The 15,113-nt window shown below is 46.9% G+C and overlaps 5 protein-coding genes across 5 annotated transcripts; 3 read left to right on the plus strand and 2 right to left on the minus strand.

Annotated features, from left to right (window-relative positions):
* F4822DRAFT_394300 (uncharacterized protein) lies at positions 1–2,711 on the plus strand. Its single transcript, XM_051457346.1, has 4 exons — positions 1–611; positions 673–1,761; positions 1,813–2,227; positions 2,319–2,711. The coding sequence occupies exons 1-4, from the start codon at positions 431–433 to the stop codon at positions 2,659–2,661; spliced, it is 2,028 nt and encodes a 675-aa protein (XP_051316507.1). The 5' UTR covers positions 1–430; the 3' UTR covers positions 2,662–2,711.
* On the minus strand, positions 2,712–7,214 carry F4822DRAFT_394303 (STAG-domain-containing protein). The gene is made up of 3 exons (XM_051457347.1): positions 6,435–7,214; positions 6,164–6,372; positions 2,712–6,098 (listed from the first exon to the last, which is right to left on the minus strand). Exons 1-3 carry the CDS (start codon positions 6,919–6,921, stop codon positions 3,225–3,227), a joined length of 3,570 nt encoding a protein of 1,189 aa, XP_051316508.1. The 5' UTR covers positions 6,922–7,214; the 3' UTR covers positions 2,712–3,224.
* Positions 7,215–7,330: 116 nt separating this feature from the next.
* Positions 7,331–8,765, plus strand: F4822DRAFT_394304 (UreD-domain-containing protein). The gene has a single exon (XM_051457348.1). It carries the CDS (start codon positions 7,692–7,694, stop codon positions 8,682–8,684), a length of 993 nt encoding a protein of 330 aa, XP_051316509.1. The 5' UTR covers positions 7,331–7,691; the 3' UTR covers positions 8,685–8,765.
* A 539-nt stretch (positions 8,766–9,304) lies between these two features.
* F4822DRAFT_426582 (RNA polymerase III RPC4-domain-containing protein) lies at positions 9,305–11,092 on the plus strand (the record flags this gene model as incomplete). The annotated part of the gene is made up of 2 exons (XM_051460588.1): positions 9,305–9,842; positions 9,918–11,092. 2 exons carry the CDS (start codon positions 9,305–9,307, stop codon positions 11,090–11,092), a joined length of 1,713 nt encoding a protein of 570 aa, XP_051316510.1.
* Positions 11,093–12,700: 1,608 nt separating this feature from the next.
* On the minus strand, positions 12,701–15,007 carry F4822DRAFT_162356 (uncharacterized protein). The gene is made up of 3 exons (XM_051453150.1): positions 14,419–15,007; positions 13,784–14,354; positions 12,701–13,725 (listed from the first exon to the last, which is right to left on the minus strand). The coding sequence occupies exons 1-3, from the start codon at positions 14,587–14,589 to the stop codon at positions 12,980–12,982; spliced, it is 1,488 nt and encodes a 495-aa protein (XP_051316511.1). The 5' UTR covers positions 14,590–15,007; the 3' UTR covers positions 12,701–12,979.
* Positions 15,008–15,113: the final 106 nt, after the last annotated feature.

Genomic DNA, 15,113 nt, shown 5'->3' on the forward strand with positions numbered 1-15,113 from the left:
TTCGCTCAAGCCCAATCATGTCTCCCTATAAAAGCCCCGCACTACCTAGGTATTGAATGCACGGACCATTTTAGAGGCAAGAAGAAGCCACCTGATTGTCATGTGACACCACAAGTGTAGCACAAAGGTCCTTGTCTAGGTATCCCACAATTATCCCTGCTTATGCCCATTTATGCATGATTCTGTGCATTGTAATGCACGCATGGAATAATAATGCCCAGGTACCTATACATGTACTTTACTCTCAACGCGCTTTAGACGCGAATCTCGAAATTTCACACCTTCAACATCAACTTTTTTCCCCATCTTCTTTTTTTGATGTTTCTTTCTGGATGAATCGACCGGATACACTTAAGGCAAAGGCTTCTTGCCATAGTCTTATATCTGTATCCAATGTATCAATGTTACATTGTAGTTGACTTCTTTCAATATGATGCGGCAGCAATCCAGCTCCACGGTACCTTCTCGAGATGCAAACCAACAAAAAGTACTCCCCCCGGGGTATATAGACATTCAGGGTATTCTTGAAGGATCCGTCTCTGTTGGCAGCTTTATTAGCGTTATCGGTTTAGTCAAAGACCGTAGGGCTCCCATCCAGACAGGTAGTACCGGTAAGTCCCCGAAATATTCCCATTTTATATCAAATTTGGCTAATGATAACGCTTGGGGAAGACTGGAAATCGACTCTTACCATCTTTGATAAGTCGATTGATGATGAACCCGATAAAGCATTGTCTATCAATATATTCAGGGCCGAGAAGGAAATGCCTGAGCCAAACGCCAGAGATGTAGTATTATTGCATTTCGCCAAGGTCCAGTCCTATCGTGGTGAGATATCCTTAATCTCGAATTGGAAAACTTCCATTCATATATACTCGGCAAACAAAATCCCCAAGCCACCTAAGTCTGCGAAAGTGGCCCTGGAGCCTCCTCTACGCTCAAAGGATCGACTTCCTGGTGATAAGGAGCACGAATATGTTTCCTGGTTGTACCACTCCATCGACAGGTACGCTGTACCCGATGCCGCTGAGTTCACCATTCAAGTCGAACGGTCTAAAAATATCAAGGATAAATTTCAGACTCTGAAAGACGTACATGATGGAATGTTCTGCGATGTAATCGCCAGTGTCGTCAAGGAACCCTTCGGCGTGATGGATAGAGTGACTCTGTGGATCTCAGATTACACCGAAAATGAATATTTCTATAAGTTTTCCTGGGACGCGACAGAAGTGCCTGAAGGTCGGGACGGAGACCCATACGGCTACACGACAGCAAAGAACCCGGCTTCCAATGGCTGGCTTGGCCCCTATGGCAAACGTTCCATGCAAGTGACCTGCTTCGGCACGCATGGGGAATATGTTATCAGAGAAGCTAAAGTTGGAAGTTGGATACAGTTACGGAACGTTCAAGTCAAATATGGACATAACGCGAATAACCTCGAAGGGTACCTACGGGAGGACCAATCCGCTTATAAAAACGAACTTCGAGTTGACATACTCACAATAGACGACCCCGACACCGTTGATAGCCGTCTTAAAGATGCTATTAAGCGAAAAAGAGACTATGAGAAGGCGAAGAAGAAACAACAGAAGGGTTTCGCTGCAAACAATAATGGCAAGGCGAATGGCGGCGAGCGAATGGCGGAGGGCCAAGGGGGGATGAATTCTAAAACCAAACGTGCTCGAGAACGAGCTTTGAAAGTTCAAGAAGTCGAGAAGAAAGAGCTGGAAGTTGAGGCAAAACTTGGCCTTAACGGACTAGGTATGGTTGTATTATCTGAACTAGGGTTGCCTTTACTAATAGGCTACATAGTCAAATGCGAAAGCATCGATCAACCAGTTTTTTCTGTCTCCTCTATAGTCGAGCCGATAACATGGACGACAACAGTTGAAGGCCGAGAAGTAACATTGACGCTCCCTTTCGTTTGCGCCAAGTACCGAGCCAATGTACGTGTAGTCGATTTTTGGCCTCGGAAGCTAGAAAACTTTGCGACCTGGCGCAAAAGCGAAGAATACGATGTATTATCAGATCACAGTGGTGGTTCTGATTTAGAATCAGACGGTGGTCAAGGCACCTTGGACCGATTTTCCGGGGACAAGATCTGGGAGTGGCGGTTTGCCTTACTGCTGGAAGAAGCGAGCCCGAAGCGCAAGGACGAATGCAATAGAGTTTGGGCAATTGTTGAAGACGCCGAAGCGCAGATGTTGATAAACATGAATGCATCAGAGTAAGTTACTATTCCCTTTTTCATTTCTCCATCCAGTCCATCGAGACGAAGCTGTTCTATGTAGATTGGGGTCAAGCTAACGCTTAAGTAGCCTTCGCGCGAATCCAGATGAACTGGATAATTTACGGGAGCAGATGTTCAAGCTGTGGGGTAACCTGGAAGAGTGTAAGCAACAAGAATTACAGCGACTGGTCAGCAACAAAAAACGAGTTGCAGCTCATCAGCCACCTCCAACCTCCCCACTTGGACCAGCGAAGGGGCAACAGGCAGAACCAGCTGCCAAGACAGGACTTATAATATCAAACAAGCCGTTTACATGTTGCATTCGCCAATATGGCGTTGAAGTTCGCGAGGAGGATCCACAAAAGGCAAACGCGACCAACGGAAAACGTTGGGAGAGAGTGTTTGGCTTGTTCGGAACCAAGATTAGCTAAGTAGGGATTTAGCCATGTAAAAAAGCAATGACGAAAAAAATTGTAAAGGAATTGATAAAAAAATTTCCTCGTTTTTCCTTCGTTTTTATCCATGCATGTGAAGCCCATCATAGCAAGAGGAGGTTACAACATATACATCCACTTCACATCCACAAGCCGACATTCTAAACATGAGTAGAATTATCAAATCCTAACTAATACAAGTAGCTCTGATAGACCCATTCACTTAGCACCGTCTTGGGAGCTAACATCTCAAGAAGGGAACATCCCAAGCCAAGGTATCACATCAATCACAGTAGACTCCTCACACGCAACACCTGCATCCCGGCAGATCGAAAAGATGAAGAGAATCTCATATCAATCAATCAACTCTAAGGCCTGCCTTCCTCGCCCCATATCATTCATGCCTGCCTGCCATATTTCCGTCCAAGCCGTGAAACAGAAAAAAAAACAAGAATAGGAGAAAGCTGGGGTAATAAACGTAGGTACAAGAATAATCAAGTAGTAGTAATAGCAATAGGTAGTTTTGTTTTCATTACAGCACTAGCTCGTTCATTAATCAATCAATCCCCTATGACATCGTCGTCTTCCATAGGTTCACCACCAGCAGGTCTCTCCTCATCCTCGTCATCTTCGATCGGGTCATCAAGAAGTTCCCGTCGTCTTAAGTCCTCGACGGTGCCCTCTTCAGGCTCGGCTTCCTCCTCAAATGGGTCATCCACCCTCGGAACCTCATCGTCGTCATCGTCCTCAATAACCAACTCTGCACTGATTGCGGGCTTCTTGGCAGCTTCCTTGCCCTTTGATTTGGATGCAGGCTTCTTCTTTCCACCTCGTAGCTCACGAAGGTGATCTTCGTCTAAGTATGCTACGACATCCCGGTAGTTATTGCCAAGCTTCGTCTTATTACGATTGAGTCGCTTTCGTAGCTTGCCAGCATCTGGTCCACTATGGTCGATAGTCTTTGCCAGAATGGCAAGGACCAGCTTACCAGTGAGCTCGCATAATATCTTCTCGGCTTTTAGTTCGGCCGCGAAGCGCTCTTGCTCTGTGAGCTCCTCATCTTCATCATCCTCGGGCGGTAACTCGTCGTCCATGGGATCCTCATCATCCACAGGATCGTTGAGTTGTTTCTTCGCTCGCTTTGCGTATGCACGTTCCGCGGCGTCGAATATGGGGATGATCTCTTGAGTAATCAGAGCTGGGGGCATTTCTTCAAGGAGAGGACGCAGCTTTTTGTATTTGGAAGCTTGCGGGTCTTGAATTACAGGTCGTAGGAAGACGAATAATCCGCATAGATCGCAGGCGTTACCGACAGCAAAGAGACGAAGATCGTCATTGAATCCTCGGGACGAGAAGGTTTGTATGAGGTTCGTAACGAAATCCTTTCGCAAGAGGACGAGTTGGTCAACCTCCGCATCTGGTATATCAGCATCGCTTTCAACGATGCTACGTAATCTCCTTATCTTCCACATGAAATAGAATTGGCACGCCTTTATAGCGAAAGCAACTATTTCATCTTCAGGGTCATCCAACTCATCGTTTGATTCTGTGAGAAGACCGCGGTGCACAATACCCGTAAGGATCTTGATGGCAGGCTGGTCTGAGTCTCGCGATGTCCCCGGGGTTTCCAGGATGTCCACGCAATCGGAAATGGTGACCAACTTGCTAATCTTCATCAAGGTCTGAGATAATTCGGCGAGTATTGACCGATCGAGATTACCTCTAGCAGATAGTTCGCAAATCTTGTCTATGCTTCGTAAAGAATTTAGCGAGTTGTCCCACAACAGAGCCATCTTGGTATCGGTCAATTCTTCGAGTTCTTCGTATTGTCTAGCATGGATGAGCGCTGCAGCTGCCTCATTGAGAAGTCCTTGGTCAACATGGCGGTTAAACTGTGTCGTGATCTCATCAAGAAGTTTATCGTAAGTTGCAGAGTTCTGGCGGAGTTGTTGAAATACTTCCAGATCAAGGAAGTGCTCCAATCGGAGTACGGTAGCCGCTATTGCCGGGTCGGACCCAAATTTATTTAATAGACGAGGAATGAGTGAGGCTAGCTTCATGCCAGCATCATCTTGAGCATCCAAGTCGAGCCTACCAGGCCTCTTCTTATGTCTATCATGCTCTGTTGACGGCGCAAGGCTCTCCTTTACGGCTGTTGCAAGGACCTCCAATAGAATGGCCTCTTCTCGGGATTCGGGAGCAACGGCCTTCTTAGTAGCCGTCTCAACCGAATTTGTCTTCGAACTTTGCCTAGATTTTGCGCTTGTTGAGTGATCAAACAACAGATAGCCGGCAAGAATCTGCCAATTGTTAATTTCGGGTATCCTTTCGTACAGCACTTGAGTTGCCAATGCAATACGAGAGTCCGGCATATTGGCATTGACCACATCTGCCGCCACATCGAGTCCGTGTCGTACTTCGTCTTGCTCATCGTCTAATTGAGCATCATAGACGGCCAAATTCTCTGCAAGGGCTTTGATGTTGATCCAATCCTTTCGGAGCGAATCATACTCGTCTTCTTCCTCATCTCCAAAAACTTCATCTAGAACATCGGTGCCACCAATCTCATCGACTTTGTTTTCAATGAGTTCTTCAACAAGCGCTGCAAAGAAATTGACAACAGCTTTGCGGATCCTGATTTCAGAATCGAAGAGAAGTTTGCTGACGGAATCGACTTCCTCGGGCTCAAGCATACCCGAGGCACGGAGTATGTCTACAACCCCAATTGCTGCGACGCGCACAGAAACATCAGAATCCTTCGTAGCCATTTCAACTAGACGAGGCCTGAACCTGTCGATGAAATGGGCCAATTTTTCTGCATCTCGTTTCAGGACCCTCGCCAGTTGTCTGAGAACTTCTAGTCGGGTAGATACGGAAATATCCGACAATAGCCAACCCAAGTATCGCAAGTATTCGGGGGACATGTAGACCGTTGGGAGGGTACAAATCCAGGTACCCAATGCTTCAATACACTCTGCACGAATCTTAGGGTCAATATCGCGGTATCGATGGACGAATACTATATCGAAAAAGTCCTTCACCATTGTATCGATCGCTTCGCGGTTATTGTTCGCAGTCTCAAGTGCCTTTTTTGTGTTCTCGACAAGATTCTTATTCTTGCCTCGGCGATTCGATTCGGCCTGTAAAGCTTGGTTGGACTTCGTGATCCGGTCGTCGAGTTGCTTCGTTACTTCAATAAGAGAAGTAAGAATCGCTAACCCTACAGTCGTAGCCGTGTGTCTGAAGGGGCGTAGGGAGGATGACGACATAATACCGACCCATCTTTGGATGTTGCTCAATAGCTCTCCATCGGCGTAAAGGGTATCGGTCTGGTGGAGTACACTGACTAAGGACTCAAAAAAGCCTATAAGTAATTCGCGGAAATTTTTGCTACTCTTTGCCCTCGAAATAAGGGGGTAGTCTGATATACTGGTCTGTTTACGCGCCCGTTAGTACATGTATGGTCTGAGAACAGTCTTGGTATGTGGAGGCAGCGCACCTGTTGATAGGCATCTTCTAATTCCGATAATCTGTTCGCAGAGTTATCTGGGTCTCGAATATCGTCTTCTGTCAACTGTTGCTCGCAGCCAGCGGCAAGTAGAACACAGTTAATAACTTCAGTTAAAGCTTTGGCGTCATCCTCCTGGTAGCGCTGGAACCAGTGCGCGGCAACATCATCGGAAGAATCGCCAGATGCAAAGATGTCAGCTAATAGAATGTTAGCGCGACAATAGCCTCGGATGGTCGTCTTTGTCGGATTCGAGTCTTACCATAGAGTCCATCTCCGTCAGGATGAGCGATGGTAACCCTGACAGTCTTCTTAGGTCTGTTCGGAAGTCTGACCGCGGGCGCATTCGGGGCGGACGCGACATCCGTTGTTGCGTTGCCGTTTACCTTCGCGCGCTTCGCAGCCGGTTTCTTAGGTCTAGATTTTTGTTGTTTTGATTTAGATCTTTTTGAGTGTGATGCAGGGTCTTCTTCGGCGTTATCGTCGTCTTCGTCGTCCGGGTCGCTTAGTTCTTCATCATCTTCCTCGACAGGTGACTCGTTTTCGGCATCCTCTTCATCGCGGTCGGGGCCCCTCTTGCGCTTTGACGATGTCTGGTCGTTCTGCGACGAATTCGGTTCAGGGGAGAATTTCTGAGGGGCCCTTACAACGCGTCCCGATCTTCGTCGCGAATTATCAGGAGCGGACGCGGGTGAGGATGTCGCGTTGTTATCTGAAGTCTCCATTAAGGGCAGTCTAGATGGTGACATGTGGGATTGGAGTTCAATGCGATGCGACCATTCCCGCCCGAGAAAAGGTGTGCGACTGCTTATAGAAAAAGATTGTGGGAATTGTTGACTGGAGGAGATTCGTTGGCAATTCAGGCGCGTCTGTGGTCTAAGGTTGTAGTGGGGAGCGTGTTTGGATTCGCCAAAAAATGGGGGAAAAAAAAGACAAGATGACCGGTTCCAGGGATCCGGGGGGGGCCTAGGGAATTAGTTAGTGAACCTACGTAGGGAGGTGATGTACCCTACGTAGGAATTGGTGGTTTATTAAACCTTGTTTTCTTCTTACTCAGGTACCTATCGAATCACCGAGGTTTTGCCTGATTTTAAGGTTATCGGTACCCGGATAGGCACCGCCCAGCGGGGATGTCACCACCTAAACCATGCATTCCAAGGTTCCAACGGTACCTAAGCTTCCTGAGCTTCCTTAGAATTTCAACCTTTTACATCAACATGAGATCTAATAACCAACTTTTTTAATACTCTTTACATTAGAGCTGGCACATATCATTATACCCTTGTCTGTATTCTTTAATACTATCATTTACCAGATGAAATCCTTTTAGGAATATGATATTACCATTCTACGGATAATAGCAGGGTTAATCGAAGATCTATACACTATCTACGGGGCATCGAGATAAGCAAGCATCAATGTGTTCTATTCTTGACGAACACCCCCGGAAACCCCCCTCCTACCAATATGAAATGAATTACGTGCTTCGATATTCCCCTAATTATAAATTACCCGCGAGATGATCTCACCGTTCCCAAAGTCAACATCCCTTGCCGGGGAAGGTCGAATAGTTGTGAAGCTTGCGCCTAACGATATCTCCTCACTTGAGAGTATCACTTATCAATACCCACTGAAGCTCATATCTCCCACCCCCACAGCCGAGCAGAGAAGTGTATTGATATTCCTACTTTCATATGGAGGAGGCCTTGTTGCTGGCGATCAAGTCAACCTCGCCATTGACATACGACCAAAGGCAAAGCTGAGTATCGTCACTCAGGGGCATACCAAGATATTTCGATCCATTACACCAGATGTTGTGACGCGGCAGAATTTAAAAGTGCATATTCAAGACGGCGCTGCACTTTGTCTCCTCCCAGATCCCGTTCAACCGTTTGAAAGTAGTATCTACGAGCAGACTCAGATTTTCAAATTAACTGCTGATGCGTCATTATGTTTGTTGGATTGGGTTACCCAAGGCCGTACTGCCCTCGGCGAAAACTGGAGTTTCGGTCGATGGATTGGGCGCAATGAAGTATGGTTCACCACCGAAGATGAAAATACCAAAGACCGACTTTTAGTTCGGGATACGGTCAAACTCGATAGTGCAAACAGATCTATAGGGTCACCGTCATTGAGAGAATCGATGTATGAACACGCTATTGTAGGGAGTTTAATTCTTCGAGGCCCTATGACGAAATCCCTTGGCGAGTTCTTCTTAGCGGAGTTTGCAGCGCTACCACGGATAGGAGCACGAGATTTCCGCAGCGCTGAAGCGCGTGAGAAAGATGACGCAGTACCCAAATCTCGTCTCGAGCAATGGCGAAGCACGAGGCTGGGGGAGGAAAGAAACAAGCAGATAATATGGTCCGCTGCTAATGTACGCGGTTGTATTGTGGTAAAACTTGGTGCGGCGACTGTTGAAGCTGCTAGAAACTGGATAGGATCAATGTTGCTTCAAGAGGGCAGTATAGAGCAACATTTTGGTGAGCAAGCTTTAATGTGTGTTCGATAGTAATGCCTTCAACAACTTAAGACATACATTCAGAAATACATAGCTATATATTAATCCAAGCAATGACTTTGAAAACGACTACCTAAACACTCGAATTATTATACTCTGAAGATTAATTACACATGTAGGATTTAACTTGGAACTATATATACCTTCATTTATTCAGTCAGTAATGCTCTTGTTCAATTATCATCAAACCTCTACATAAACCACCATAGCGAAGACAGGTACAAGGCAATACTTGGGTACTTCAATGCATGTATCCTTTACATAGGTACATACATACTGAAGTACTTTTGTGCATTGACCACTCGGAACCAATCATCATAACGCACAATGTACTGAACTGGATTATGTAACCAGATTGCCCCTCCAAGATTCTGCAGGGTACATGTACAGTACGGCGGGTCACTAAACTTGCAGAAATGCCCCACCATAAAGTTTTCCAGTCAGTAATTCTCATCGGCGACTCATAAAAAAGTATAGTACCTTACTTTTTATCATTTTCACCTTCCATTTTCATCCGCCGTTTGACTTCCTATTCATTAATTCTCACTTTCCTATATTAATTCCAGCGAGTTGTTTCCGGAATATATCTAGATCACAGGTAATATAGCGTGATGCCTCCCCGTGGTCCGCGCGCTGGCGCGAGGGGTGGTAGGGCAAGAGGTGGTGCATCGGGTAGAGCAGGTCGGGGAGGAGCTGTAGGGAGAGCTCCGGTAGATGAGGTCGACGAGGCAGGAACCAGCTCTGCCGCAGTAACCACTCAAAATGAGGGAAGCACAGATGGCGGGGATGTAATAATGCAAGAGCCACCTGCGCGGGAGACGGTGGAAACCCCGGCAACATTCGACGCCCCAAGTGACCAACCAGCAACTACGAGTTCACGGCAGTCACAAACACCAAGTGCCACACCTTCTCGCGCTGGTGGCCGTTTTAGACCTAAGAATATTCGTCGTGATGCTGCGGAGCGTGCAAAATTAGAGGAAGAAAGAAATCGTGCTTTGGCCATAAAAATCAAAGAAGAGGAACGCGAACAGCGTGCGGAAGAACGACGAGCAAAACGAGGAAGAGGTCGGGGGCGAGGTGACGCATCTTCACGCGGTTTCCTTCGACGAACCATAACAGCCGCAGGTCCATTCTCTGCAATTCCACAAGGTACGTATTTCAACAAACCCAATAAATCTTAATTATTTCATCAACACAATGAACATTCCACTAACTTACAAGCAGAAAACGTGAAAGGATCTGGTAGTTGGGGTGGCGCTGGTTCTTCCGCAAAATCAGATTTCAGTGCCCAATTTAACTCGCTCAGATATCGTCCAAGACGAGAGAACGAGGAGAGACTGGATACTGATCTCCTTAGCGGGTTCACTGGATTTACTCCGGACGGAAAGCCGATTTACCAAGATCCACCCCAATACAGTCAGAAGCCATCTGGAAGCCTTCCTATTGGTCTTATTCGATCTGAACACGAAGAGGACGAAGTCAAAGTTAAGACTACAGCCGAGTTAGAAGCGGAAGAACAACAATCTGATGACGAAGATTTATTCGTTTCGCAAGCAGTTAAGAACGCAACCGAAGCTCCTGGAGCCGATGACGGTGAAGTTTGGCACGCTGCTCCTAAGAGTCAAGTGAAGGTCAAGACTGAGCCAGGCATGGATCCGGACGCAATGGACGTCGATATGTCCGATATCCCCGAGGTTAAGACGCCCCATTCGCCTGACGATAAGAAAAAATCGGGCATCGACAAAGATACTGCTGCTGTTGCTGCTGCTGAAAAGAAGAAGAAGCAGAAGGACAAAGCGGCTAAGGACCCTGAAGTCTTACAAGCCCTGCACGATCTAGAAGTTCAACTCGACACATTTCGCTTCAAAGAACCCGCTGCCGAAGAGAACGAAGGCGAGGATGAGAAGAAGCTTCAAGAAAAGGACGACCTTCTATTCCTCTTCCAACTGCCGCCTATTCTCCCGCCGCTGGTCAGACCTACAGATGATACGAACGGTCAAACTGCAATTCCCAACCCCATCTCCCGAGAGAGCAGCAGTGGAGCTCCTGGCTCCAAGATCAAGCCGGAAGATGGTGTTGAAAAGGAGAAAGAGTGGAACCCATGGGCAACGCTTCCACCGGAGGGAGGTCTCATTGGCAAAATGAATGTGCGCAAGTCAGGCAAAGTCGAGTTCGATTGGGGCGGTACCAAATTGGATTTGGGTGTAGGAACGGAGACATCATTTTTGACTACGGCTATGATGGTCGAACAGAACATCGACCTACAGAACCCTGAGAAGAGCACCGGAGTCGCCTGCGGCATGGGCGAAATTATGAACAAATTCGTCCTGGTGCCAATCTGGGATGAGGAAGAAGATTGGGACCCTGACCTTTCCGAGATTGAGGGTCTCCGGCAATAAGCGCGGACGCTGTCATGGCGCCCAATTTCACATCGCCAAGACCAGTCCGAGGAGTTACGACATAAGCTTCTATTTCGCAAGCATTTGGCATTTGGGAACAGAAACCGAGTTGTTTGGACAGGCACATCATCTGTCTTGGCTTCAAGGTTGTTTCTTTTCGTCGTAACTCGGCTAGCACAGAATTCCATATACCGAGGTGAACGGAAAGGGGAAAGGAGCAACAACACTTTCTGATATCGCCCTCCCCGGTTCTTATGTCCACCGAAGCGAATGTGACACAACATCCGTACAAGGCAGAAGAACAACCACCAACAACCCAACCTATAATACGTTGAAGAACAGGAACCCATCCGTGCGGCCTCGTGCAAGTCTGTGTGTCTGCGACTATTGCTTATACCACGAACTCCCATGTTCTTAGCTGAAGAAGCGGCGATGTAACGTTAGCCTCGCCCGTCAACTCCCTAGCACTTCCGCGGTTTCACCGGGAAATCCTTCCTACCACGACCCTAGTCCTCAATGGTGTTTAGCCGCGTCCCAACGACCAACTTCTCGGGGTAGAACTTCTTTTGGTCTAGAACAGGCGGCGAGCTGTTCGGAAGTGCTTTTTTATCCTATAGTAGAGGGGACGATGAAGGAAGGGGAACTCTACTATGAGGAAATCAAAAAAGGACATTGGACTGGTCTTGAGAATTGAGGAGGAATAATTCTCTGATATGGGCAAGGGGATTAATTATCTGTGCCGTGGGTCGGCAAATTGCGTAGCTACGTAGCTAGGCTAGCTGAATGGCAGTCAATGACAAGCATCCGTCGTATTCGTGATAATGAATTGTAAAAATCCCTAACACTTAAAAGTTGACATAATTAATAATACGTCTTCAAAATCTTTGGAGTTGACACAACTCTTTCGTACACCTAGCTAGAGCATAACAATATTTTGTTTCCCGCGTCTGCTGTGTGTATGACCAGGTAAAATGATACCGGGTAGATGGTTGAACAAGGGTCAGTTTGACATCCAGACCCAGGTCGTCGGGAGTCGCGGGTAGAGTAACACAACCAAGATATGGTTGGGATGTCATTTTTAGGGAGGAAAACATGAAAAACTATTACGAGCATTGTCGAGGGTGCCCTGGATAGCCTCAAGCTATTGTCGTGGGTAACTCCGGGCTACTATGGTCGAGACCCTCGGAGTATATCCTCGGTCTGTATCATCGGAGTCAACTATCATTCAATGTGCAGTAAAGTCTACTCGTATCAAAAGCCATTAATCATTAAATCAAATATCGTGAATAAGTCCGTATTCACTATATACATAGCAAATACCATATTGTAAGTCCCCGGAAGCTTTTCAGCATTCCTTCTCAGATATGTTCAATCCTCCCTCTCCCTCGTAAGGGAATGTCTGTCCTCCCAGCATACAAATAAACCTCCAAGTCAGGCCCACCGTGAATCAAAAAGCCACAAACGCCAGGTAAAATAAACCATAGGGCATAATCATTTACCCCAATACGCCCAAAGACTTGCTTTTTAAAAGAAGGTATCAAGTATAGAAAAACCAGTCCTGTGCCGAGATTGCTCTTTTTCCAATGGCAAGGAATTTCGCAGTTTTTCTTTTTGCTGTCTCCCGTAAACTCCCTTGAATCTACATATATATAATATTCCCTGTGGCCCAGCCGCCCGCCAAGTAAGGTAACATGTATTTCGCACTTTGGGTATGTCCGGTGTATAAATCATTTACACATCTAGAGAATCGAAAAGGGAAAAGAAGAGGATGAGGTTGTGGTGGTGGCTAGGGTCGGAATAGTATATATAAGGTTCGTAACGTGTATGTGTCGCGGTGATGTACAGTATTATGTTTTTTTATTCGGTAATTTGAATTCGTTCGGTAGATTATTGGTACGACGGCGGTAGTTGAGGTAATGGTTTTACAAACGATATCGAATTCCTCGTCCGGTTATAATGGGTTCTGACTCGGTTGAGCTCGAAAGATCCATCAGATGAATCTCTTTCGGAGAGCCATGTCTCATCGCGCCGGTGTGCTCCTGGAGGCGGTGAAGGTGTCGTATTTCCTTCGATGATATACATCTCACTCTTTACATCTATCCTCCTGGAGTTAGGAGGTTGATATTCCGATCGCGCATCGTCTTCCTCTATCGGCGCATCGTAAAGCCTTGTCATTTGGAATGCTTGGGATCGCTGGCTCCTTCCAGCCAACGTGTCGGCATCCGAAATCGATCGGGACCGCTGAAGTTTGCTCCCAAGCATCGGGGCATTGGAGGATGCTCGAGATCGGTAACTCTTGCTTGTAAAGCTTCCGGCATCTGACAACGACAAGGATCGTTGAATTTTCCCACCAAACGAACCAGCGATTGATGTTCGCGACTTGGAACCCTTTTGTTGACCTGACTCGACATCGACTAAGGTGACATCAGTAGACCCGAAAGCTGGCATTTTGTTCGAGCGATTCGTACGTGACATAGGGTTGCTATTGAAGCCTGTTGGCCGACTCTGTCCAGTCGTACCAAATCCCTTGACCTTCCATAAGCGTAATAAGGGCCGTATCGTGACAAGACTGGAGGCGACAATGGCAACTCCAGGTTCAACCAATGTCCAAACCATCGCATCGGTTCCAGCATCTATGTTTAAATACCAGATTAGTAACTGATATAATATGATTTATTATAGAAGACTTACGCAAAATATCCGCGAGGTCGGTAAGATCGGACAGGAACTTCAACCGAACGAGAGTGGCGACACTCGCGAAAATACCCAGGCCCAAAACGAAAACCACCGTCATCTTAGCTTGCATCGTCATCTTTACTTTCCAGAGCATAGGGATGGGCAGTAAGGCGTAGAGCCAGTCGGACAAGATAGTCATGACGCTCAATGCGTAAGCAGCGTTGACAATTTCATCGGCCGAGACACAGCGAGAGTTGGGGTCATTCTGAAGTATCGTGTAGTCCCACTGCGCGGCGACGGGATTACATTGAAATATATTCCAGAAAAATAATACTATACTCCATATGCTGACGATGATGATACTAGCGTAGAGGGTATATTTATATCTGTTTTGCGAAGCGAGTCGGAGGAGGAAGATACCAATACTAAGCTTGATCAACCACATATTGGAGACGTAAGTCGCGGTAGCTAGAGCCTGATACATCAGAGCTTGAATCTCATGGTACTGGTCGAGCGATCTGTTATGCCTGCCTAGGCCATTCTGAACACCTCTCAGAATTAAAGAACACGAGACTGTAAAGTTTAACTATTTAGAATGAGTGTAAGCATAAGAAATCTAAAGGTTGATATGTATCATTTCTGCGACGTACCTGAGCAGCTATCATCAACCAGTCATCCCATTGAAATCCATTGGTTAACTTAGCGCGAACGAAGGATCTGAGAGATACGGATAACCAGGTAAGAGTTAACATAACAATGGCGGTAACCACCAGAGCACCGCCATTGCTATCCGTTGGGGCGTTTGGGTCTTGGGCTGCCATGATAGATGGTGTCTATCAGGCGCCAAGGAAAATTATACACAACAAGAGGACGCGAAGGAAAGGAAGAGAAACGAACAAGAAAAGCCGAAAACTAGAAAGAGAAGATGTCGGGATCGGTCCATATGTATAACTCGAGACAACGGGAATAGATAGAGTGAGCGACCAGCACTACGGGACGGCCTTGTGCCTTGTGGAGCAATGGGAACAATGCGCAACCCAGTAGACCATCTTTACTGGGCATGACAGGTCGCGATAATGCGTGTATCTCGGGGTAACCCTGCCTCTGCACCAGAGAAGGGCATGAGAAGGTCGTAACCAGTAGCGAGACCATCTTGGAGCGATTAGCCTATTCCGGTAACGCCATGACTTGAGTGAGTTGAGGTGACCCTCTCTTTCGTCTCTACGAGTCCCTACAAGCCCATTGGGGATCGTCGGAAGCTCTGGTTTGCCCCGGATGCGAACCGAAGCTAATGTAACGGTAGGAGAAGCCGGAGCTGCAAGCTGAGAGGACTTTGGTGCGAATG

This window comes from Hypoxylon trugodes (genome assembly GCF_022578975.1).
Source record: "Hypoxylon trugodes strain CBS 135444 unplaced genomic scaffold F4822scaffold_3, whole genome shotgun sequence".
Classification (NCBI taxonomy): domain Eukaryota; kingdom Fungi; phylum Ascomycota; class Sordariomycetes; order Xylariales; family Hypoxylaceae; genus Hypoxylon; species Hypoxylon trugodes.